This window comes from Mirounga leonina, unplaced genomic scaffold (genome assembly GCF_011800145.1).
Source record: "Mirounga leonina isolate KUSES-001 unplaced genomic scaffold, KU_Mleo_1.0 Mir_165, whole genome shotgun sequence".
In the NCBI taxonomy this organism is placed as follows: Eukaryota; Metazoa; Chordata; class Mammalia; order Carnivora; family Phocidae; genus Mirounga; species Mirounga leonina.
The window spans coordinates 46,811,029-46,836,714 of NW_023270415.1; the positions used below are offsets into that span (position 1 = coordinate 46,811,029).

At 39.5% G+C, this 25,686-nt stretch overlaps 1 protein-coding gene across 2 annotated transcripts; it reads right to left on the reverse strand.

Moving 5' to 3' along the window:
* Positions 1-7,399: 7,399 nt before the first annotated feature.
* Positions 7,400-24,339, reverse strand: PABPC1 (poly(A) binding protein cytoplasmic 1). Of its 2 annotated transcripts, none has more exons than XM_035011647.1 (15): positions 23,631-24,338; positions 20,321-20,514; positions 20,002-20,117; positions 17,594-17,733; positions 15,918-16,012; positions 15,472-15,609; positions 15,178-15,273; positions 12,135-12,407; positions 11,824-11,914; positions 10,682-10,792; positions 10,443-10,597; positions 9,683-9,767; positions 9,114-9,244; positions 8,273-8,366; positions 7,400-7,478 (listed from the first exon to the last, which is right to left on the reverse strand). In XM_035011647.1, the coding sequence occupies exons 1-14, from the start codon at positions 23,821-23,823 to the stop codon at positions 8,274-8,276; spliced, it is 1,911 nt and encodes a 636-aa protein (XP_034867538.1). In that variant the 5' UTR covers positions 23,824-24,338; the 3' UTR covers positions 7,400-7,478; position 8,273. The 2 variants fall into 2 exon arrangements, with proteins under 2 accessions (XP_034867538.1, XP_034867539.1); XM_035011648.1 differs by having other exon boundaries at positions 7,401-7,478; positions 17,603-17,733; positions 23,631-24,339.
* Positions 24,340-25,686: the final 1,347 nt, after the last annotated feature.

Below are 25,686 nucleotides of genomic sequence, written 5' to 3' on the forward strand. Positions count from 1 at the left end.
CTTTGGGTAGTGTGGACATTTCAACAATATTAATTCTTCTGATCCATAAATACAGGATGTCTATTTGTGTCTTTTTCTTTTAAAAAGTCTTGTGGTAATTGTACAGATCTTTCACTTCCTTGGTTAAATTTATTACTAGGTATTTTATTGGTTTTGGTTCTATTGTTAATGGGACAGTTTTATTTCTTTTTCAAATATTTCATTATTAGTGTATAGAAATGCAATCGATTTCTGTAGGTCAATTTTATATCTGCAAATTTACTGAATTCATTGATTACTTCCTCCAATTTTTTGATTGAGTCTTTTGGATTTTCTATATATAAAATTATGTCATCTGAAAACAATGACCATTTTACTTCTTCCTTTTTTAAAAAAAAATTTAAGTAATCTCTGCACCCAACATGAAGTTTGAACTCATGACCCCAAGATCTAGAGTTGCATGCTCTTTGGATGAGCCAGCCAGGTGCCACTTACCTCTTCTTTTCCAATTTGGATGACTTTTATTTGTTTGTCTTGCCTAATTCCTCTAGCTAGGAGTTCCAGTACTATACTGAGTAAGAGTGGTGAGAGTGGACATATTTGTCTTGTTTCTGATCTTAGAGGAAGTTCTCAATTTTTCACTGTTGAATATAATGTTAGCTGTGGGCTTTTCATTTATGGCTTTTATTATGTTGAGGTATGTTCCTTCTATACTTAATGTGTTGAGGGTTTTTTATCATGAAAGGGATATTGTATTTTGTTAAGTGCTTTTTCTGCATCTATTTTGACAACCATGTGATTTTTATCTTTCATTCTATTAATGTAATGCATTGCATTTATTGATTTCCATATGTTGAACCATCTTTTCATCTCCATGATTAATCCTACTTGCTCATGTTGTTTTCTTTATTTAAATTCAAGTATAATTAATGTGTCTTAGGGGAGGTCTTTTTGCATTGAAATAATAGGGTGTTGTTAGCTTCTCAGACATGTATGTCCAAGCCCTTTCCTGGGTTTAGAAAATTCTCAGCTGTTATTTCCTCAAATAATCTCTCTGCCTTCTTTTCCTTCTATTCTCTTTCTGGTACAGCAGTTTTTCTGTTATTTTCCTTCCTGATCAAATTCAATAGCTCCTGTAGCATTTCTTCACTCCTTTTAGATCCTAGTTTTCTCTTCTCTGGAATTGATTGAATTATTTCTGTATTCCTGTTTTTCAAGTCATTTATTCTCTTCCATCTTCCCTGTCCTGTTACTGATGCTCTCTAGTGCATTCTTCCATTCATTCATTAAATTCTTGAGCTCTAGAATTCATTGGTTTTTAAAATAATTTTAATCTCTTGGGTAAATAACTGTTCATTAATTTTATTCCTGAGTTCATTGGGGTTTTTTTGTAGCTTGTTGATTTCCTCATAGAAGCTATTGTGAATTCTTTATCAGTTAGATCATATTATTCCGGTCCTTTGCATTTCCTGGTGGAGAATTATTTTCTTTTTGTGATACTGTACTTTCCTTTTTTTTTTTTTTTAAGATTTTATTTATTTATTTGACAGAGAGACAGAGAGCACAAGCAGGGGGAGCTGCAGGCAGAGGGAGAGGGAGAAGCAGGCTCCTCGCTGAGCAGAGCGCCTAACACAGGGCTCGATCCCGGGACCCTGAAATCAGGACCTGAGCAGAAGGCAGACACTTAACTGACTGAGCCACCCAGGTGTCCCAGATACTGTATTTCCTTGATAGTGTTTGTAGGTAAGTATTTCCGCTTTCACATTTTGAAGTAGCAAGCACTTTAACATATTATCTCCTCTTCGGTTCTTAACATTTCAACAGGCTGGCCTTTCTTTTGTCTTCCAGATTGTGGTGCTATAGCTCAAGTTTGTGGTTTCTCCCTTAGGCACTGAGCTTGGCCTATTATCTGGGCATCTTCTGTGTCTGCTGGAGCTTGTCCTTGGGAGGCACTTGGGAGTGCACACAAGGAGCCGACAGCAGAGGTGGGGAGGTATGGGTTTGGTACTTAGAGTACTGAAGGTGCCCACAGCCTGGTGCGGGTGGACCCCGGCGTGGGGTATTCCCAGAGGTTTGTGGGCAGACTTCCTGTTGAAGTCCTGACAAACACACCTGCTGTTAATGCCCTCTGACCTCATCTGCCTCCTTCCCTTTCTCCTTCCTCCCTACAAGTCACAGAGGTCCTTCCTGAGAAATCTGGGTGTTGCTGAAAAACAGGTTTGTCTCGCACAGTTGTGGTAGCCTGGCGTCCACTCACCATTTTCACTTTCCATCTCCTCTGCCGTACAGGTGTATTAAATAAAGCCCAGCCCTTGCAGTATCACCCTCTGGAGGCGGGGCTGCCCTGCTTGAGTTCCTCCCTCTCCTTTGCATCCAAACCTGTCTCTACCCTTCTCCGCCTTATTCTGATGGCATGCTGAAATCTCTCCTCTGGAGGCTGGCTTCCATGGGTTCTGTCCATTGGTATCTGCCTAATTTTGCACTCTCCAGGCTCTTTTTGTCCCCCATCACAGGGGTTCACCAAATCCCTTGGATCTGTAGCCTTTACTGAGGACCTGTTTATTTTGGGGGGGCACAGGTGGACTGGTGTATCCCTTGGGGTAACCTGCAGAGGCACTTTTGCCCAGTTATGGATGTCTAGTTGTCATATAAGGGGAGAGGAAAGAGGAATGACTTAACATTACCATGATTCTGACATCACTTTGAGACAGTGATCTCTGAGACAAGACAAAAGCTAAGTTTAAATGACAAGAGAAAAAAATTCTATCTTTAAAAAGTTATCTATTCATATATTGCTAAAGGAAATACACGGAATTCCTATCTGTTGAATTTTTTCAGCGTAAAGGATTAGCAAGAGAAATAAAAGCTAAATTAAAGTAAAAGCTAGTAATAGCACTGACTCAAGTCAGAGAGCCTAGAGTTCTAGATTTGGCTTTGCCACTTACAAGCAGTGGGTGTTACTTAAAACATACCTAATTTGCTGGAAATTTCTTCTTTAGCAGCAGCACTTGGCATTATATCAAACACATTTCTTAGAAACTGTTGAGAAAATGTTCATACCTTCCTAATCGGCACAAAAATGCAATACAGGGGTCAGAAGGTCAATTTCACAGGTTTTAAAAAAAACCTCATGATAATTAAAAGGTTTTGATTAAATCCATTTACCAATTCCAAGAGAACCTAGAATGGAAATACGAATGAGCTCAGAAAAGCCATCACAGGGTTGCTAAAGGAAATGTTTGATATTCCCAGGCAGTCCCTGATGCTCAGAAGGAAGGAAAATATTCTGATATAGAATTTTAAGCTCAGCTTCATTAAAGACCTTTTTCTTCTAAATAATGACTCTTTCCTTTTTTTTTTTTTTTTGTGGCTGCCCTAAAATATGTCAAGAGAAAAGCATCTTTGTTTTGGCTTCCTACCACGTGCTTTGATAGACCTGGGTCATGCCACCTCTCGCCCCCCAGACTGAAGGTAAGCCCAAATACCTGCTTTTTTGGAACTTTTTAAAAAAATATTTTTTAAATAAATGGACTTTTAAAAAGACCGTTTACCCAGAGCCTTGGCATGAACTTTAGAGCCTGTGGGTCTGGATTCAAATTCCAGCTTCATCATCACTTACTATGTGCTTCTGGGCAAATCACTAAACTTCTCAAAGCTTCAGTTCCCTCTACTGTAAGATGGGAGTGTATTACTGAATCTCACAGGGTGGGCTTAATAATAGTGCATGTAAAGAATTCACTTGGTAAGTAAACATGCTGTACATGCTCAGTATCAGCAGTTAACGCTTAACTGGTTCAAAAGCAGGCATCTTTCATGATTAGAAAAGATTCCATGACTTTTCACGCCCTGCCCGAAGACTCCCTCCTCTACCAGCCCGGCACTGCTCGTCAGTGACAAGCGCCATTCCTCATTAGTTCACCATTTTCGCTGTCTGCCGTAATTATGGTGCCACCAAATTACCAGTGCATCACAGTTGGTATTGTAAATTAAGTCACAGTGTTACTTATAACAAATAAAATCTACTCAAATTTAAAAATGGAAAGGACAGGTCTTTAACATTCAATTTAGCATCAGCTCATTCTATATTACAAACGTGTAATGTTATTTTTTTACTTGGGGCGGTACGTTGAAAAAAACCCATCAACCATAAATCCATCTGCTCATATATACCTTATCAACAGTTATTACACAACTTGTGGGAACATTCCAAAAAAATACAAATATTCTTGACGTCTAATGTGAAGGGCTTTTTCTCTACAGAAAGAATGTTAGACTAATAAATATTCCATGTTGTTTCAAGTTTTCTGGGGATAATGTCAGTAACAAAGTAGGTAAATTGCATGTTTTTCTACCTTTGTGGTAAGACTATCTTTTCTTCCCAAATTGCCATGATTGTGAGATTAGATAAAAAGCTAGGATAACACCTAAAATTTGAAATTGGGTTACCCTCTAATTCTGCCATGTAAATGCTTAACACTTGCACCTAGGTGGTTTAAAAAGACTCGGCAACATCTAAGTTATCAAAGTGGTAACTAAGAACCCTTAAATCAAACCAATCCGATTGTCTAACTGAAGAGGTTATATTTACAGAAGAGTCCATATGAAGCCTAGAAAAAGGGCAACAGAAATCCAGTGTAGCTTTGGCATTGTCCAAAGGTGGCTGTCCTGACAAGGAGACTCAGATGTCCTCCTGACCATTTGGTCTCCTAGCAGAGTGGTGTGCACCAGATTATTACAGTTTAAGGATACTGGCCAGTGTACTGACCCAACTCCACCCATTTTGCTTCCAACTTCAACCAAACTTCTGATTCACTTTGTTCCCATGAGAACTGTGTTATAGGGATAATGTACTCATTATACCCAAATATCCAGGTCCTCTTCAAAGTCATTTACTCACTGCAAATAATCTGGGACCACAGTTTTACATCAAAAGATTGAGAAAATTTCAAAGTACTCTCCACAATGTCAGTCACTTGGGATCCATTAGTTTGTTAGGAAGGTAAGAAATATAGTCAAAGATGGGATACTATGAAACAAGATACGTTACCATGAAAGTCTTCGGGGGCGTGTTGAAATGAAGATTCTAGGCTGAAGTTTCCAATTAGCCTAGATTATACATCCAGTGTCTACAGAAAAACACGGCCTATCAATTTGTCTGAAGTTCCAAAGCAGCCACAAGAGGCTTTAGAAAGATGTACAGTAGCACATCAGTGGTCTTACTCGGTTTCACTTCAAATCCCACATGAAATTAGGTGCTTTAAAATAAACTATTGTAGATTATGAGCTGTATCTTTATGATACAACTAGCCTTCATTAATTGTGGTTATTATGTTCTATGAAGTCTCGCTAACAATCTATTGGCAAATATTGAATCATTGCTCTTAGGGGAAATAGGTACCTGTAAGCCAGCCACATTTTCATAATATCCTTGCTTTTGTGTGTTCCTGTTTAAAGACACCTTATTTAATATATAGTTAACCTTGAACGCCTAGCCAACAGCTCTGTAACTTATGCCTGAATGCTTATCTACCTTCCCGAACTTAGGGACACCAGACAGCACCTAATCACTATGCTTAGGAGCAATTTAAACAGCACAATCACCAACAAACACAAAAATATCAAGAACATGGCAGTAGATAGACCTCAAAAAGGAGACTTGTTTATGGTATGAAAACTGAAAAAAGGTTAGCAGGCTTATTCGACTTCAGCTGGGAACGTGTTTCAACTCAAATTTTCAGTGCCATGTTGGCAAATGACTGTAAAGGCATGTAGATTTCTGGGCTATAAGTAACTTTTGCTGAGTAGATGAATTTGCAAATACATGATCAAGTGACCAATTGTACATTATTTTTTTTCCTAATTCCTACAAGCAGATCACAAAGGTCTACTTCACACTTTTGTTGGTTCCTCTCAACAGTCATGGAAAGTTTGCTACAAGAACAGATGGGGACGATAGATCTTCTCACATAAGAAGTCCCAACTATGCAGTGTATAAAGCAAGCTACCACCATCTATGCAAATCCTATCTGCTACTTTAAATTTTGGCATGTAAGTGTGGAATTTTATGGATACAGCTTCTAAGGTGTCTCAAACTAAAGTCTCTTCCTTTAAAGTCTCAAAGCTTGAACCATTCTGTATTCAAATTTGAAAAAGTGGTATATATTTTTCTGCCTTAAAGCATCGAAAAAGCTTTCATGGTGACTAAGAGAAATTGTTTTCATCTAAGTATTCTGTCAGCCTCTTAAGAGGGTGAGTCTATGGTCAGACAAAATAAAAAGAATTATAATGCCTACTGGGTGTAGTATTTAAGCCATAGGGGTATGTGGGGGTTAACATGTACATCTTGAGTTTCAAGAGAAGCAGCTGAGGTGAAAAGCATTAAAAGCTTCATCATGCAGAGAAGCATGACACTGTCATAGTCATGGTTTTATCTGGATTATTTGCTCAAGAGCTGGTGTTGAAATAATTTTAGCACGGTCTTAGATATATCAGATGTGCAACTCAGAAAGCTTAACTTTGTTAGTAGTATATGTGGAGAATGGAATAGAAATTAAAACTAGACCATTCTCCAAAAGTGTATTCTAACTGCCAAGGGTATTTTTTTTCTAAATCCATCTTCTAGAGGTAGAACCCCAAAAACTGAATTTTCACAAGTACTTTAGGGGACAAGGTATTAGTTGATGATTGTGACTTAATTTCCTATCAAATTAAAGGTCTTTTCAAAACTAAGGCTTAAAACTAATCCTAACTTTAGGAGCCAGTGCTGTTACTGTTTTTCACGCCATATGATGAGGGGTTGAGCTAATTAACTTCCAGCTTAGAAACCTTACACTGGCATCATCTCAAAAAACGTTAAATACAGATATACCTTGGTTCAAGAATTCACATGGAAATCTAAATTCATACAACAAATTGGAGAAATTCTTGTGCCCCTTTTCCATACCCTTGAACTGCACCTTTTTCATGGAAGAAATTCTTCTGCCAATTCCAGCTTATCACCTATTTGTGCAAAACCAATTACAAAGAAATGAAATAGCATAACAGCACTGGGCACTGTTTAAGGAATTTTTATTAAAGCAAGAATTTTATAATCCAAATTACATTTCCTTGCTCAGTTATCAATTCTGTTATTTAAAACAGAAGTGACATTCTGAGCTATTCCACAGTAAAGAATTACAAAATTAAAGAAAGGAATGCTTTAAATTTTTGTACTTTGCTGAAAATTCTTTTTCCCAGGGTCTATAAAACATTAATTTGTTTTTATATTTTACTATTTTTTTGTGTTTTTTTTGTTGTTTTTAAATCAATAAGTAATCTAGGACTAGCATTACGTTTGCTAGACCTGGCATTTGCTCGGTACATAAGGTTCAAAGTTTCCTTTCCTTTTTTTATTTATTTTATATTTTGCAATGTTTTTTTTCCATAATGTTTAAGTTTTTCGATGTTTAGATATTTTTCTTCGGTGAAGCACAAGTTTCTTTTCGTGGTCCCTGATCAATCTGTGAATGCAGGGAGAAAAAAAATGTAATCAAACTTGCCAAGAGGCTAGGATCATTATAATCATTACATAAAGTGACAGGGCTGCTAGTTATTACTACACTGGCAATCATACTACAATATGTAAACGTATCAAACATAACACTGCAAATTTAAAGTGTATAGCACGCAAATGGCCAAGTACCAACAACAAAACAAGATGACCAATACTGGCACCTGTCAGTAGCAAATTTAAAGCCCTTGGCCAAATTCAGTCTGCAGCCTGTTTCTTGTAAAGTTTTATTGGCACCCGGACACAACTTTTCATTTATGTAATGTCTAGGAGTTCTTTCACACTAAAACTGTAATAATTACAACATAGACAACATGGCCCACAAATCCTTAAGTATTTCCTATCTGGTCCTTTACAGAAAAGCTTTGCCCAATCTCTGGTCTGGGCTACACAGCTCCATTACCCCATTTCTTGGAAGTAATGAAGGATAAGAGTGCAGGCCCTGGGCAACTGTCAGTATTGCAACCCAAGGAAAGGTATAAGCTATGAAAGTCCTGGCAGAGTAAGTACACAAAAAAGCCAAGCCCATTTAATACAAATTATAATACAAACGTTTGAAGGTGCTTGGATTTCAAAATTCAAGTCAAAACCAGGCTAACAGATAAAATTTTAGTTTCTATTTCTACTTCTTTTTGAAAAGTTAGCAATACAACATGTGTATTAATGGTAAAAGGAATTTCTGTAAAGTATGCTCAAACTGATAAAAACAAGCTTAAACCAATAAACCCAGGGAGGAACACTCACTTTAAACAGTTGGAACACCAGTGGCACTGTTAACTGCTTTCTGGGCAGCCTCTTTCGCTTGGTGGGCTTGTAGTACAGCTACAGCTTCATCAACCTAAAAAAACAACAAACTGGCTCTGAAAAGGAGTAACTAGAAGAATTTCAAATTCACAACAACATATAAATGTCCAACAAAGGCAAACTAAACTCCTTTCCTCATATGCAAGTGAAAGAACTGCTTTCAAAACAAAACAAAAGGGATGCCTGGGGTGGCTCAGTTGGTTAAGCGTCTGCCTTCCGCTCAGGTCATGATCTCAGTGTCCTGGGATCAAGTCCCGCATCGGGCTCCCTGCTCAGCGGGGAGCCTGCTTATCGCTCTGCCTGCCGCTCCCCCCTGCTTGTGCTCTCTCTCTCTCTGATAAATAAATAAATAAAATCTTAAAAAAAAAACAAAACCATTTCAACTGTATCCATATCCTTTGGGGTTCCACTCCACCACTATTCTAGAATTATGAACCCTCTTGCGCTTCTTCCTCTCTCACCAAAACTGCCCCCAAAGTTGAGAAACAATGGCAAACATCTCTCTCCTCACAAACAGCAGCACAGAAGCTGGAGGGGAAACCAAGCTCTGTCTTTGCCTAGCTGTGTGAACACAGGGTACATTTTCAACCCCCAATTACTTGTTTCCCCATCTAGATTACAAAATGGGGATAACAGCACCATAGGTGGTGGTGACTAGAATTTATAAAACTCAGAACTGTACATGATTTATATAAAGCACTTAGTAATGTTCAAGTTTCTACAAAAAGCCCTGGAATACATAGTGTAAGAGGCTGTTAGATAAATGACAGATTTAAATTACTTTAGAACGGAGAGACTCTGGAGACTCAAGCATATGAAGAAGTTCTGAATTATCAATCTCCAACAACATGCCAGTGATTTTACCAGCAAGAGTAGGGTGCATGGCTTGAATGAGAGGAAAGAGCCGTTCACCTAGGAACAAAAACACAAAATTCCTTCAGTCAGAAGTGTAAAGGCATCCACCATTATTAGAACTAGGGTGAAGAACCTAACTTTTGTATATAGCAAACAGATGCTAACCCCAAACCCACCATTTTGATAGTTAAAAACTGATTAAGATCTACCACAAGGCAATGAAGTTAATTCTGTGCTTGATGTTTTTCATTTACTTCAAATTCCCTCCTCCAAAAATGTAGTGGGATCCATGGCAAATAATGCCCTATTATCCTAGTCATCAAAAGCCAAGTATTTAATTAAAAGCCTGGAACACTACTAAGAAGTTTAGCAGACATGCCAGTTCAGACCAATCCTGTAACCTTAGGCCTACTTTTGTACCTAAAAATGATAGCTAAGTATCTTCCCCATTTTCTAGTCTCTCTGTAACTGACTAGGTGGGACAAAGGCACTTACCCAACATTTGCTTTTGCTCTTGAGGAGGGGCAGATGCCAACATGGAAGCAGTCAAAGGCTCCTGACCTTGTACATGAACAGCAGGCTAGAAAAAAATAGGAATTTTCCTAAGTTTAAAGTACAGAAGTAGGGGTGTCTGGGTGGCTCAGTCAGGCATCCAACTCTTGATTTCAGCTCAGGACATGATCTCAGGGGGGTGAGATTGAGCTCTGTGTCAGGTTCCGTGCTCAGGAGGGAGTCTGTTTGGGATTTGCTCTCTCCCTCTCCCCACCTCAAATTGCTTTAAAAAATTCTTTTAAGTCCAGAAGTAATGGCACATACTCACTAGAAAAAAAAAAAATCACTAAATGATGAAGACTGCACTCTAAACATGAATAGGAGAAGCTGAGTCCCTCAGAAGTACAGACCAAGGTAGTCTTTTCTACCCGGAGTATTCTTTTGAGCTCTATTTCTATTATGTTCATGACAGTTTGGGTCTCGGGGTCAAAAAAAAGAGGGTGAGCTAAACCTCACAAACTGTATTTCACCCTTTCTTCCTTACAACTATGCTTAACAAAGCTCTCAAAGCACACAAATAATTCAGGGTAAGGAATGCTGAATGCCTGTCTAATTCCCACAGTATAAGACATTTTTACATACAGTCAATTAATGGGACATCAATTAGCACAACGTTCTAGATAGCTTCAGCTCTCGTAATTGTCTTCAGCTCCTTTGACTGCAACCAAGGACTGCCATCTTTATACAGAAATTAAAGGCCTACCTGCTGCATGGTAACTTGTGGCTGTGCATTAAGATGCTGTTGAGGATTGCGAACTCCCGCAGCATACTTATACTGTGGAACGGTGCGGACAGCAGGTGCTGCCGCGGCAGCGGCCGCCGCAGGACGTGGCCCCATCGTCTGTGTTGATGTGTTAGCTACAAAATAAACACGGGGTTTTGTACTTTTACCTTGCTTTTTCAAACTGGAAATCAATTTTCACAGAAAGTGTTAAGGCTTACCAACACGCTGTGTCGACATGACTCGTGGAACCTGTGAAGAAGCTGGTCTCATGGTACTAAATGGTGGTCTAGGAGCGGCTGGGCGGATAGCACCGGGCATATTTTGGAATGCTACATTTAAAGATATGAGAACACACGTTAACTGGGAAAAAACGCACTGGAAGTGTTCAATGCTTTGTTGTAACAGCTGAGATTTGAACAAAGGAACGAAGAGTGACTAAATGCAAATATCGTGTTTTAAAGCTAAGTCTCTCACCTGCCATTTCCCCAGACTTCCCAGGCCAGAGAATGAATACGTAAAAAAACCATACATTCAGAAGAACAAGGACTTCTTACTCTCTGAACATGACACACACACCTGGCTCCAAGTGCTGCTGCAACAGAGCACGGGCCACAAGGCAAGGCTAAACATGCCAGGACTCTGACCCTCACACATGGAACAGGATTTTTTAAAACTACTGCCTAACCAAATATAAAATTAAGAGTTGGATCCATCCCCAAACTTAGAAAAGAAAATCAAACCAGCATGGAAATTACTGTCTCAATAAGAGAGGAAGGATGAGGCATTTTAGGATTCTTCTTAAAAAATACGAGGATCCTGGTGGGAGGAATAGGGTGGCTGGGTGACTGATAGACACTGGGGAGGGTGTGTGCTATGGTGAGTGCTGGGAATTGTGTAAGACTGTTGAATCACAGACCTGTACCTCTGAAACAAATAATACATTATATGTTAAAAAAAAAAAAAAGATAGCAGGAAGGGAAAAATGAAGGGGGGAGAATTGGAGGGGGAGACAAAGCATGAGAGATGATGGACTCAGAAACAAACTGAGGGTTCTAGAGGGGAGGGGAGTGGGAGGATGGGTTAGCCTGGTGATGCGTATTAAAGAGGGCACGTACTGCATGGAGCACTGGGTGTTATATGCAAACAATGAATCATGGAACACTACATCAAAAACTAATGATGTAATGTATGGTGATTAACATAATAAAAAAAGGGAAAAAAAATACTACGATCCCCAAAATGAACACCCATAAGCCTAAGTTACGAAAAGCAACAGTTAATATACTGTTGAAATATAACAGTATATCACATATTTTTAGTCCAAATAATTCACAACCTTAATTAAAAACAAAAGGCTTACGATGAGGTCTGGCACCCTGAGCAGTCCAGCGAGGACTTGGTCTTAGTTGAGCAATTTGGCTAGGAGGATAGTATGCAGCACGGTTCTGAGTCTGTAGAAAGCAAACAGACGTATCATGTAATGAAAAAAAGCAATATTGCAGCTAGCTATATACTCTGAGAACATTCAGCAAGTCCTTACACTCAAAGCATTTTTTCAAGCTTAATCACAATTCACATGTTTCAATCTTAGGCCTTTATGGAGGGCACAGACACTAAAAATGACCAAAACTGAAAACCTGTATAAGGTTTTTATTCTCTTCTGAAACATACCTGTGGGATAGCTGCCATGAAGTAACCTGAAGGAGGTGCTGGCTGGTAGGGGTTGATTACAGGATTGGGCACAGCTCTTACACTTGCCATTCTCTGCATATACTGGTTAGTGAGGTGAGCCTGGCGCTCTTCTTTGCGCTGAGCTAAAGCTACATACAAGGGCTTGGTGGCCACAATTCTACCATTCATTTCTGTAACTGCTTTTGTGGCTTCTTCTGGGGAGGAGAAACATACAAAACCAAACCCTTTGCTGCGACCACCCTCCATCATAACCTATTAAAAGACAAAAAAAAAAGTTAATTCAATGACAGAATGAGGCTCTGAGAGCATTACTATTAACAATTCAGCTACTGACTCAAATAAGTAAACACTGTTAATGCTTTCATTTTTTTCCACAATTTTTCCTTAATACCTAAATATTAAGGGCAAGCTATACACACGCATCTCAGCCAAGCAAGAGAAAGTAAAGAGGTAGACAGACATAAGACAGCAAATGTGCTAAGATTTTAGATTGTCAACAGAATATTAAGGTTTAAGTAATCTGAATGATACAACCAAGGCCCCTACTAAAATTTTAGCAATTCAAGTTGACAAGGTGCTTTACTATTCTTTAGTGGGGAAGGGGGAGCAGCTGAATCTTAGAACATCCACATTTCAAAATAAAAATTTCACATTCAAGACCAAAAGGGCCATAAATATTGGCCAGGAGGAAGCTTTCAAATACTGAAAAGATCTTCTAAAGGATCAATGACGAGATGCAAAGAACTCCTCACTAGCCCTGCAATATACATAAGCATGTTCTACAACTACATTCAACGGTATATGGTAGCACAGGACAAACAGGAAACAGTCCAATGACCTCACTTATAAGTGGAATCAAAACACAACACCAAAAACCAAAAAGAAAACTGAGCTCATGGTTGCTGGAGGCAGAGGGAGGTGAGCAGGGGAAATCAATTAAAAAGTACAAACTCCCAGCTATAAATTAAATCCTGGGAATGCAATTTTGTTAACTATGTATAGTGATGGATTATGATCATTTCACAACATATACAACACAAACCTCATTATGTTATACACCTGAATATGTCAATTGTACCTAAAACTAGACCCTAAAACATACCCACCCATGCAGTTATGGGAATTTAGTGTGTTAAAGTTAACATTTTAAAATAACACAGAAAAAATGGACTTTACATTATACAGTATACAGTACATTGAGACAACCGAGAATTAAGTCACATTTCTCATTCATATCACACTGAAAAATCAAATTGCCAAACAGATTCTGAATCTGAACATAAAATGCAAAAATATGGGGAAAGATGACAAAAAACTCCCGAAGTCCTAAGTTAAAGACTGGGAGAGAATATTTGCAATTGAAAAAAAAGGCTGACATAAAATCTCTCCAATCAATAAAAAGACAACCAATCTAATATAAAAATATGCAAACAGGCAGAAGTAGTCAACATATAAAAGGCAGGTCCACCACTGGAAAAGATGTATACCACTTTCTACTAAATTGACAAGACTAGCAGGAATTTGTCCAGCCTTCTGGGACAATTTGGTTGTATCATTTTTAAATATACCCACTAACCAGCTATTTTAATTCTAGAACTTTAGAAAAACTGGCATTTTTGCAAAGATATGTTTATTAGAATGGTGGGTCTAACAGTGGAAACACACAAAGCAACCCAAATGTTTATCAATATAGGTTACAGTAAAATAAGTTACGGTATATCTATATAATGAATACTAGCACCTTAGGGGGGGGAAAAAAAAGCCTGAAATGAATATATGTATCTAGACCTACTGTTAAGTAAAACTGCAAGTCACAGAATCTGTATAGTACGATCCTGGTCTTCTAAAAATTGTTTATACATCTACAAAGAGCATTTGGACAAACATGAAAGATTATCTGGGAAGGACACCCAAATGGGAGATATGGGAAATCACCTTTCACTTTTTACCTTTCTGCTTTGATATTTTTTCTCAGCAAGCATTACTAACACAGGACCTCTTCCTCCAGAATAAACTCTTGCCAAATTTTCACATCCTTGCCACCAAGGTGTGATATTATGATCCAAACAGGACTTTAAAATCTGATGCACAATATTCAACTTCAACAACTTTCAGGGAACACACTAAGGGTAAAGACACCCAGGAGTAAATTCTAGCAATACTCCAAGTACTCAAAAGCATAGGCTAAAACACAAGGTAACCCCATCTCTTCATTTTTATTTGTATTCATCTAGCATGCCCCTAACATTTCCTATCACAGAAGCTTCCTTAATCAAGTTGCCAGGAAAAGATGAGTAGGAAGATCAGCCACGAGGTCATTCCGGAGCACTGAATTTTAATTTTTCCTGTACTCTTGAGAATCTGAAGTTTTAGACACCCTACCATACCCCAAAATACATATGCACAAAGCTTTACATACAGAGAATTCTTGGACCATGGACGTCAGAAAAAAACACCTGAACAGAGGTTCTTAAATCAAAATCCCAGAATTCAGAATAGAATCATACTACTGTAATTCTTCATTTTTGATTTCAAGTGAAAGAAAATCTATCTTTACTGCTAGGGGACTTAAAAGTTTGACTCCCCAGAATGAATTGTGTAAGTGAATATAAATTTGCCCGATAACAATTATAGTTCCGTAATAAATTGCCACTTTTAACCAGGAAAATAGTTGAAAAGAGTAGAACAATGCATATTATGTGAGGATCAATCACTAACTATGGTCAACGAATGCAGCCTTCCTCAGGAAGAATTCAGAACTCATCCCCTGCAAAAAATAAACCACCAAGGCTACAACATCTACTTCAAATTTGAATGTCTGTGAGCAATGAGGCAAAAACTTGATTTCCAGAAAAGGAAGGAAAAAAAAAAGACTGACTTTTTTGGAAGAAAAAAAACAAACCAATGTGAGTATTCATTTTACAAAATAAGAAAAATACTCTGGCATATTAATGTGAAATTTACATATGCATTATCAATGGGCATGAATATTCCCCAAATCTTAAAATACCATACGCTTTACCTTTGCACTAGTGATTGTACCAAAAGGAGAAAACTCTTTCCGGAGACGTTCATCATCAATACCATCATCAAGATTTTTCACATAAAGGTTAACACCCTAAAAAAAAGAAAAAGAAACTGTAGAAAAAGAAAAAGAAAACCACAGTGGTACTTAAGCACACTTCCTAGTATTTTTATCCCATGTTTCTTCTCCTTACCCCCTCACAAACCCTCCAGTTACCTGGCAGTAACTGAAATGAACGTAAAATAGGTTTCCTCATCCCTGTCTTATTTTGCTTGTCAATTAAAAATGAACCTGGTATCTGGTGATCCTATCTTGCTTCATCTGTTCAAATTTGCGTTTAAGTTCCGTCTGCCGTTCCACTTTTTTCTGAGCTCGACCAACGTAAATTTGTTTTCCATTGAGCTCCTTTCCATTCATCTCATCCACAGCCTTATAGAAATCACAGAAATTTTAATTACTAACTTGCAGTAGAGAAATTCATTTATCAAGAAATTGTGTTAGGTTACGAATGCTGAACATGGACCCTTCATAAAAACTTGGCTTCAATGTTTTGGGAATATAAATTCCCAATTTATACCCCCAAAACTAATACACAAAATGCAAGTAGGTCAAAAGAATACATGTAAGATAGCCAACGTAATGATGTACACTTCAGTATGAGGGCAAGGAAACCTATCATCTCCCTTATAAAATACAGGAAATTCATACTATCTTTAGTTAGTATATTTGAGTCTTACTTTCTGTGCATCTTCATGCCTTTCGAAGCTTACAAATCCAAAACCTTTGGATTTTCCACTTTCATCAGTCATTACTTTCACACTTAAGGCAGGTCCTAAAAAAATTTTTTTAAATGATTCAAAGGTATTCCACACAACATTTAGTTTATACATTTTAAATTTCGACACACAAAAACAAAGCCATGAAAAAAATAAAAATTAAAAAATAGTTTCTTCAAAGACCTTGTATTTCTACTAAGAAGCTAAGTACTCTATTTCCTGAAACACTTCTCCCTCCATTTAAGGAGGTACATGTGTTAGACCATTGTGAAGGATGAAATTTTATTCTTAGTGCAAAACAGATTTGCTTTTTTTTAGCCAACAATTTAATTTTTTGACATCAGAATTAAGAAATAAGATTTTCTTAACCCTTGGCCCATTTGACTTTCAATTGAGAGTGGAGGGAATACAGGGTTTGACCCTTGGCAAAACACAGTATTACTTGGAGGAAGTAGCACATATTTGAAGACACATGCCCCAATCCTCCCAAGTGAAAAAGACACTTAACTGAGGTGGGTATTATCTCAGGTAGGTGGGGCCAGAAAAGGTTAAAAAGCATATTTCATTACAAAGAATATGGAAGATATATGGGCACAGATAGTTTCTTTTGAATGTACCTCTAGTCCTAAAGCTGTACTTCCAATCTCTATGAGAAATAGCCAAAAAAATATTTGACAAATTTACATATTGGTGGTCACCTCACATAGCATTACTCATTTGGGATCATTGATTAACAATATTCAACTTTAGAAACAGCTTCTAATTAAAAAAGACAGATGAAATATACAACCAGTCACTAAAGAGAATTTGGAGTAAGATGCAAGACACAATTTATCTTGGGTGAAAGGGCAAGTTTTTTGCCCAAAGAGTGGCGGGTTCAATGTGGCATGCCAGATCGGCAATAAGGTATTAGATTTTCTAATTCTGTATCATTTGAGGTGCTCAAAAAAAAAAAAAAAAAAAGCCACCTACTTAATAAGTTCAACAAATGATAAGGGAAAAGCAAATCACCTGCAAAAGCGTTCAATTTAAAGTTCATCTTCTAATCAGTTACAGCTATCTAAAGTGAGGCTGCTTACACTTCACGGATTTAAAATTTAATTAAGTTAATTTGAAATGCAAGGAACAAATTAAGATCCCGTGGATTCAGAAGGCCATCCCAAGGAGATATCACGGGAATCAGGATCTCTGGCTTTGTCTTTGAATGTCATTGTTTCAAATTGCTCAAACATGAGGTTTTTAAGACTGGCCAAATACCCTAAAGCTGGCCAGCTTTCCTGTCCCATAACTAAAGACTGCATTCCAACCCAAGTTGGCTGTGTCATGTGCATGCCTCTGATGGGATGGGATCTTTAAGTGCATAAATCCAGCCCAATTTTTTACTGTAGCATAACCTTTTAAAATCTGTTCCAATTAGGCAGTCACACCTTACTGTGCTAATACAACACTATTAACCTTTATTTATATACTACTTTGTAGTATAATGGACTATCAGTAGTTTAATCCAGATAATGACAATTATTTTTAAATACCGTATTAAGTTCATTTCATTCACTTTAGTATAAAGTATTAGCCAAAACTAATGTTGAGCAATTACTCAGAACTTTGAGTGTAAAAATTTAATTCAGACACATTACCAAACTTGCCAAAGAGATCCTTAAGGCGCTCATCATCCATATCTTCTCCAAAATTCTTGATGTAAACATTGGTGAACTCTTTTGCCCTAGCTCCGAGTTCTGCTTCTCGTTCTTTACGAGACTTAAATCGTCCAACAAATCTAATAAAATATGTAAGGACTATAAAATTAGGTTCTATTTTATTAAGTTCAGATTAATTAAGCCTGATGGTTGATTTTGTAACTGTTACTGATAATTTCAGAATCTCGAATAAAGAGCACAGTAAAAACAAGTGCCTGAAGTGAAAAAATGGAAGCATAAAATAAGAACAAACCTCTTAACTACAAGAAAAAAGGAAGCATTTTTCTTCATACACACTTCCCTCCCTTCCTTCTAGCAACCCAGGGTTAAAGAGATCATGCCTATCAATATAAATGAGGGGGAGTAACACACGAACCATGCCAAGGAAAAGACATAAAAGCTTTCATCGTTGCTATTTCAAAGTGGCCCTTGCACATCGTTTGTGATCTCCTAAAATGGAAATTTAAACTTCTGAATTCTGTACTCTTAATACATAACAGCTTGGCAAATTTTCTCTGCAGCATTATCAACTAAATGTTTTAAAAATTTAGTTTTCCCCTAATATAAAAGTAGTACATGTCATTAAAGACTATTGTAATAGACAATAAAGTAAAAAACCATCTTCCATGATACCACCCAAATCATGACCAACTTTTCCTAAGTCTTTTTGTTTTAATGCAGATACCTGTGATTTTATTCCTTAACCTTCCCCACCCCACCCATACTGTGGTGCTTCTCCATGCTATTAGCTTTACAAACGTTCTCAATAAGAACATACTATTCCATTGTGGGTATCACAACTTTATGCTTTTGTTAATAATGCTAGAACTTAATGAGCCTTTCTGTTATATGTTCTTACGATAGAGTCGCAGAAATCATGATAGTTCAAAAGGCATAGAAATGACCTTAAGTTTATATATACAAACTGTTTTCCAAAAGGGTTATACTATTTTATACTCAAAACAGCAATAAGTTAAGTCTTTATTTAATAATCTAGACCCCCACCAATGCTGGACATTCTTCCCCGTCCCCAAACACATTGATAGACAAACTGTAAGATATTTTCATCTTCTAATATTAACGATGCTCAATATTTCTCTCAAAGATGTACTATTAAAAAAAAAAAAGGATGTACTACTTCTAACAATTAGCATTTGTAAACATTGTTCACATTGAGGAACTGCTGGTTTCTTACACTTATTTGAGTTCTTTACACATTACAGTCTTTCCTTAATCATGCAGTGACACAAAATTCAAATAGGTAACACCATGTGCGTAATGATCCCTCCATGTACAGATTGACCACAGCACTTAATGAAGTGATTTATAAGAACCACACCTTAAGAGTGATGCAGTGGAGTTGTAAGAAAAACCAATCCCAACTCAGATATTTTATAAGATGACCTTACAGCTGAATTTGTCTAGATAATTAAACAAAATCCACTGGCACTAACGATAAAAAATTTTAGATTTCTTTGGGCTCATAAAATCTTAATTTTATAACCTGCAGCAGAAAGTCTCATAGGTTTTATCAGTGCCATTATATAAAAAGTTTGCAACTTTAAAAAAAAAGTTTATCTCAGGATAGATTAATGATGAAGATTTCTGGTTTAATTCTACTTTACTTTTAAATGGGTGAAGGAAGGTGAAAAGGTAAAACAAACAACAAGTCCATCAATAAATTGTAGTAGTGGGATGCCTGGGTGGCTCAGTCGGTTAAGCGTCTGCCTTCGGCTCAGGTCATGATCCCAGCATCCTGGGATCAAGTCCCACATCGGGCTCTTTGCTTGGCAGAGAGCCTGCTTCTCTCTCTACCTGCTCTGCCTGCCGCTCCCCCCGCTTGTGCTCTGACAAAAAAATAAATAAAATCTTAAAATAAATAAATAAATAAATTGTAGTAGTATGGCCAAGTAAAGAGCCAACTTAGATTCTGAATTTAGACCACTGGGTTTATATCCCAGCTCATCTGTTGAACCATCATGTAAATACATTTAGCCTCAGTTTCCTCAAATATAAAATGGGTCAATGACTACGTCAGGAATTATGATTAAAAGTTTCTGTCTATAGATTCCTAGTTTTTCAACTATGCACTTATTTTGAAAAAGCTTTGTATCTCAGTATACTTATCTTCTTTTTCTTTTTCACTTGAATGTTGACCAATTGTATTAATTCACTGTTATTCGTATGTTACAACAAACAAGGAGAAAACACAATGATAAAATCTACCAAGATGTGGTTTATTATTTTCACTCCAGCTGAATCTCTTTAACAGCACAAATGTATTAACTTGTAAAATGAATTGGACTATTAAAAACAGATTTGAAATATGATTAACTATTTATACTTACACTTTGCGATCATTTAGAAGCATCCCATTCATTTTTTCAATAGCTCTTTCAGCTGCTTCCTGTGTCTCAAAATGTACAAATCCATAACCTTTGGAACCATTTTCATCACAAACCACCTAGGGAAAAATGGATACCAATTTTTCATTACTTGCTATTGATTCAGCATTTTTTCCAGTGTTCAGAGAGAACTTGTCAGCCTCCTAGCCTGGGTATTTGGGAAATAAAACTACCATTAACAGACAGCATGGTGGCTCTTTTAAGGAATAAACTACAAGAAGGTAAAACACTGTAAATGTTTACCTGTCACATTTTTGCTTACCTTACATGAAAGGATGTTACCAAAAGCAGAAAATGTATCATACAGTGCTTTATTATCAATGGATTTGTCCAAATTTTTAATGAATATGTTGCCCACTCCACTTTTGCGAAGTGATGGATCACGCTGAGACCACATGATGCGTACTGGCTTGCCCTTTATAACATCAAAATTCATGGTGTCCAAAGCACGCTCCGCTGCAAGAAAGACATGTTCGGAGTATTACTTCAAAACATTTATAGGCCACTAAAAATTATATAAATTATTATGGGGAAAGTGGTTGGGCACACAGTCCCTCTACCTCTTTAAATTTCAAGATTGCTGGACCTTACCTCACACTAGTCTAGATTTAAATTGTATAATACTAAAAAAGACAATTACCAGAAACCTCAAACTTCCCATGTTAACAGATGACATATCACCAATGTATTTCTGAAACATCTTTTCCTTTAACTATCATAAATTTAAAATCTCCTTTTGGTTCCTAGTCAACATAAAATCAAGATACCCCTTCACATACAATTTGCTTAATGAGCAATATAAAAGATATTAAGTAATTGTAAATTATCCAGACTTAAGAGCTTTTAGATTTTAAGCATTTTAACTTCTTCCCTTATTACTTGTCAAAATCAATCTTTTCATTGCTTACCATAGCCAATATTCTACAAAAATTAGTCCATTTAAAAATAAATAGATAAAAGTCCCTGGATTTTGGGAGCTGGGTGATTTCAGTGACTCATGGCACAACTTCCTATTACTATGTAAAAAAAAAAAAGAAAGATGATATCCATTCGGATCAAGATTTTAATCAGGCCCTCAAAAATTTAATGTGAGGTTGGGCATACTTAGCTGTATAATAAATACAGAAATTTTGCAGTACCAGGTCTATATAATATTCACAATTCACTCATTAAAGCTTTCTTGACATATAAAACCACTTTTATCTTCAGTCATTGATTTACTTAAGAACTGATCAGTTAATCAATTATTTCTGCACAGTGCTAGAAAATTTCAAAATCTACCCTATGATTTCAGGGTCTATGAAGGATTGAATTATGTGCATCTCTACCATGAAGCACTTATTAAATAATTTGAGACTTTCCATGGAAAAATATATTCTTAAGTAAAAAACATTAGGTCTAAGAGGGAAAAAGCATAGTCCATTTGAAGCCCTGAAACACCAATATCCAAAAATTCCATGCCAATGTAACTGTAAAGTTATTGAGAGGACAAATTTTCCGGCCACTTCTTTTTATAAATGAAAGCTCCAGTTTCTAGAAGATAGTGACAATCAGCTGTCAGCTCATTATCAACTGACCACACCTACTCAGCTCCCCTAGTTTTTTAGCTGACTTTGCCCGAGCGTCTTTTGAATGAGTCACCTCTTCCTGTAAATTGGAAACTGGTCACTTTCAGGAGCTAGTCTACGCGTCCATCAATGTTACAGTAAATAGGTAAAGAGAAAACCACTGAAAAAAGTATTTGGCAAGACGGTAATTTGTACATATAGAAACCAAACAAATCTAATATGAAAAAAATGCTATCTTCTTTTGAGCAGTTACAGAACTGGTCTACTGGTATAGACTGAGAATACATACAGTGTACTGTAACCATGGTAACCTGAAGTTCAACTTTTCAAATCACAAGAAATTTTAAAAATTGGGTTTTGTTTTAAAATTGTTAAGCTTTCTTGGAAAGAATAACAGCCACTTCCAAAAGTTACATTTTATGGTCTTTAGGATTTGTTCAAGTTTTCTGTCAACTTCAGATTATGATTACCTGTCCCAAAGTTATCTTCCCTAATCTTTAGCTTTCATTCAGCAGTAAATCTCATCCAGAGTTGGGAAAAATTGTTATGGAGTGACATCTGGAGCCACTGCTTACAGAGCAAAAGGGCAGGAAACCTGCAGTGCAGTTTTACAACTTCTGGCTCTGTGTCACTCAACAGTAGTATGCCTACCCCAAATCTTGATATTAACTTTACCTAGTGAAAAGCTATCATTAAGTAACTTCAGTTCTACTGAACTAGAATTAAGTTCGAGTGAACTTAATTAAAAATTTAAAAGTAAATTCCTTATATTCTATGTTAGTTGACATGTATTCAAGCAGCTTGGGGGAAAAAAGCAAAATTGGGCCATAAAATTGAGTGAATCTGACTTTTGGAAGTCAACTGATCCAAATACAAAAGAAAATCCTGGCAACTCATCACGCCACATATCTGTTTGCCAAATTTTGTTTTTCGTGAACTGTTTAACTTCAAAATAAAAAGATAAGGTTAGCCACATTTTTTCCTCCATGAATTTCAAACTTACTGTTATTTTGTTCAATTCCCCATGATGTACGGATTTTCTCGACCACTTTAAAAATTAAAGAAACCTTTACTACTTGAATGCCATTAAGTATAATGGTCCAGTCCACCCTATACTCGGAAGTTTGCAGCCAAAATTGGTGAATACGTTTTTTTTAAGGAAAACCTCTCAAAAGCACAGAACTATTTGAGAAGGGAAAAAATATTCTGAATTACCAGTATTACGAATCTAATTTGGATAAAAAAACTGAAATAATCTACACTGCCTGAGAAAACAGTGTATTTCAAAAGGGTCATCCTCCACATCCTCTGCTCCCACCACCCTGTTACTATTAGTGAGAAACGCCTGAACTCGGGGAAAACCCCAAATGCGCGTCTCACTGGTAATTTACATTTCTAGAGCCATCGGTTCCTGACAAGTTATTAAGAATGCAATCAGAAACCTGAGGACCACCACATCACCAAATTAACTTTATTCTAAGGCCCTGTGGCTCCCCCAGGCGATTGGGCCAGTGGCAGAAACAGGCCTCGGGCCTGTGAGGTTACAGGGTTCAACACGTGGTATTTTTCGAGCACCGAATCGCACTTCCTCCGCGTCCTGGGGCGCCGGCAAGAGCCCGGGGTGGTGCGAGCGCCTCCACCTATTACCAGAGAAAGGGGCTCGGCGCCCGACGCCCCAGAATCCCGCGGCTACTGGCGGGAGCGCGGTGTAAGCACCCAATCTCACCCACCCTGCCGGCGCGTCATCACCCTAAAGTTTGAGAGCGGCTGAGGCCGAGAAAATGGTCGCAGAGGAGGAAGTGGCCAGGCGTGCGGCTGCCGGCAGCGCGGCTCCCCGCGGGCACGGGGAGCAGGGGTCCCGGCGCCTGAGCCTCTCCCCGCCGGCCCTCGGGGGTGACATGCCCTCCCGCCCCCTCCCCGGGGCCCGCCGGCCTAGCCCGCCCGCCGCCGCCTGCGCCTCATGGCCGCCCGCCCGCCCGCCCGCCCGCCGGGCCCGGCTCTCACCGTCCGCCGGCTGCTGGAAGTTCACATACGCGTAGCCCAAGGAGCGGCGGGTGATCATGTCCCTGCAGACCCGGATGGAGAGGATGGGCCCGGCCGGGCTGAACTTCTCGTAGAGCATCGCCTCGGTCACGTCGGGGTGTAGGTCCCCCACGTAGAGCGAGGCCATGGGGTAGCTGGGGGCGCTGGGGTTCATCTCGGCACGGCTGCCCGCAGGGCCACAGGCCGCGACCTTTCCGTGAGAGGAGGAGAGCGAGTGCTGGGGCCGGGGGCCGGAGCCGGGGGGAGGGGAGCGGGGGCAAGCGCAGAGGGACAAAAATCAACCGGAATCGAAAACTACTCAACGGCCGCAGAACGGGGTCGATCGGCTGCCGCTAGCTGCTGGCTGTTGGCTGCCGGCTGGGAAGCGAGGGTGGCGGTGTCGGGTCCGGGCAGCGGGAAGGCCTCGGTCTCTTGGTTCCTTCTTGGAGCTGCTGCGGGGCCGCGGGCGGGCGGGCGGGTCGGTCTCGGCTGCTTCACCGGGTTATTTTATAAAAGAGGAAGAAAAAAAAATAAAAGTCTCCGGCGGGGGAGACGCGGATTTTTTGTAAATTTTTTTGGGTTTTTTAAAAGATTTTTTTAGATTTTTTTTGGATTTTTTTAATAATAAATGTGTGTTCCGAGCCCGGAGCACACACTCCGCACTCTCAGCACTAACCGCCGGGGAGAAGGGGAAGCACCGCCTCCTGCACCCTCTACTTATACCCCCCGCCGCACTCGCCCCGCCCCCGCGCGTCTGACGCCAGGGCCCTACGCGAGCGTCAGCGCCGGAGGAGGAGGAGAAAAGGAGGCGAGGGGGAGGAGGGAAGAGAAAACAGGAGGAGGAAAGAGCAGAGAGGAAGGGAGAGGTGGCGGCGGCGGCTGCTGCGGGTGTGGGGGTGGGGCTGGGGCGGAGGGGCGGGGCTTCTGCGCACGCGCCGCGGCCGGGGGCGGGGCCTGCGCTGCATAGGGCTCGTGGGGGAGGGGAGGGCTGGCTCGCGGGTGGATCTCAGAGGAGTCGGGTGGGACGGCCTCTCCTTCCACACACCCCGCCCCCACCTCCACCCCGGAGAAGCGTTAACCCGTCACCGCGGCGGTGGGCGGTGCGCGGGGCTTCCGGGTTCCTAGGCGCTAACCACCCCCCACGTGCACGGCCGCCCGGGCCTCTTCCCGCCACGGCCAGCCCTGCTCCACTCGTCCCCGTCCCGGAGGGACCCAGGCCACCGGTGGGCCGGCGTGGTCCCCTCCAGGCCCAGTTTCCGAAACGTGCGTGAAAGGAACCGGCGCTGGCTCCCTTTTCTCCTACCCGGACCGCACTACGACTCCCAGCGGGCAGCGCCGCCACGCGCGTCGGCCGCAGAAGCGGTGCCTGCTGGGAGCTGGAGTCCCCAACGGCCGCGGCGCTCGCTGACCCCAACTGGCCGCGGGTCCTGGCAGCCCGCTCGGGAACCCCAACCGTCCTGGCGCTGCACCCCGGTAGCCGCCCCGCGGTGCTTCCAATAGAAGGAGGGAGGGGAAGGTGGGCTTCTCGTCTGCTCGTTTCCGAGCCCTGCACTCCCTTCGGTCTCCACCGGACGCTGTCGTTAGTCAAAGTGGCTTTAATTTGGGAAAGCTGTTTCGGGGTCTTTGTCCGCTTCCTTTTTTAAAGTATCGTGATCACTGTTAACTTAAGCTGCTAGGTTGGAATCTTTGATTCGTGCTGTTTCTACTTGAGATTTCTTTAAGGTAGAAAACAGGACTCAAGAAATATGAGTGTTTTTCCTTTAAAGTATGAGTCTCACAGTCGTACATAGCACCACAGAACTGCAAGCAGGCAAAATTAGGAATAGATTCAATGCAGGATTACAAATGTTTAAAACAATTTTATACATTAGTTGTGGACTTCAATAGAAATTCTAAATTTAGTAAATTGATGGCCGTTGAAAAAATACCAGTTTATCGGAATGACATTAAGTCAACATACAAATCCCCACTTTAAAGTAGTAATGTACTTTACAGTTTTTAAAGCACTTGCATAAACATCCTATCATTTGTTCCCTAC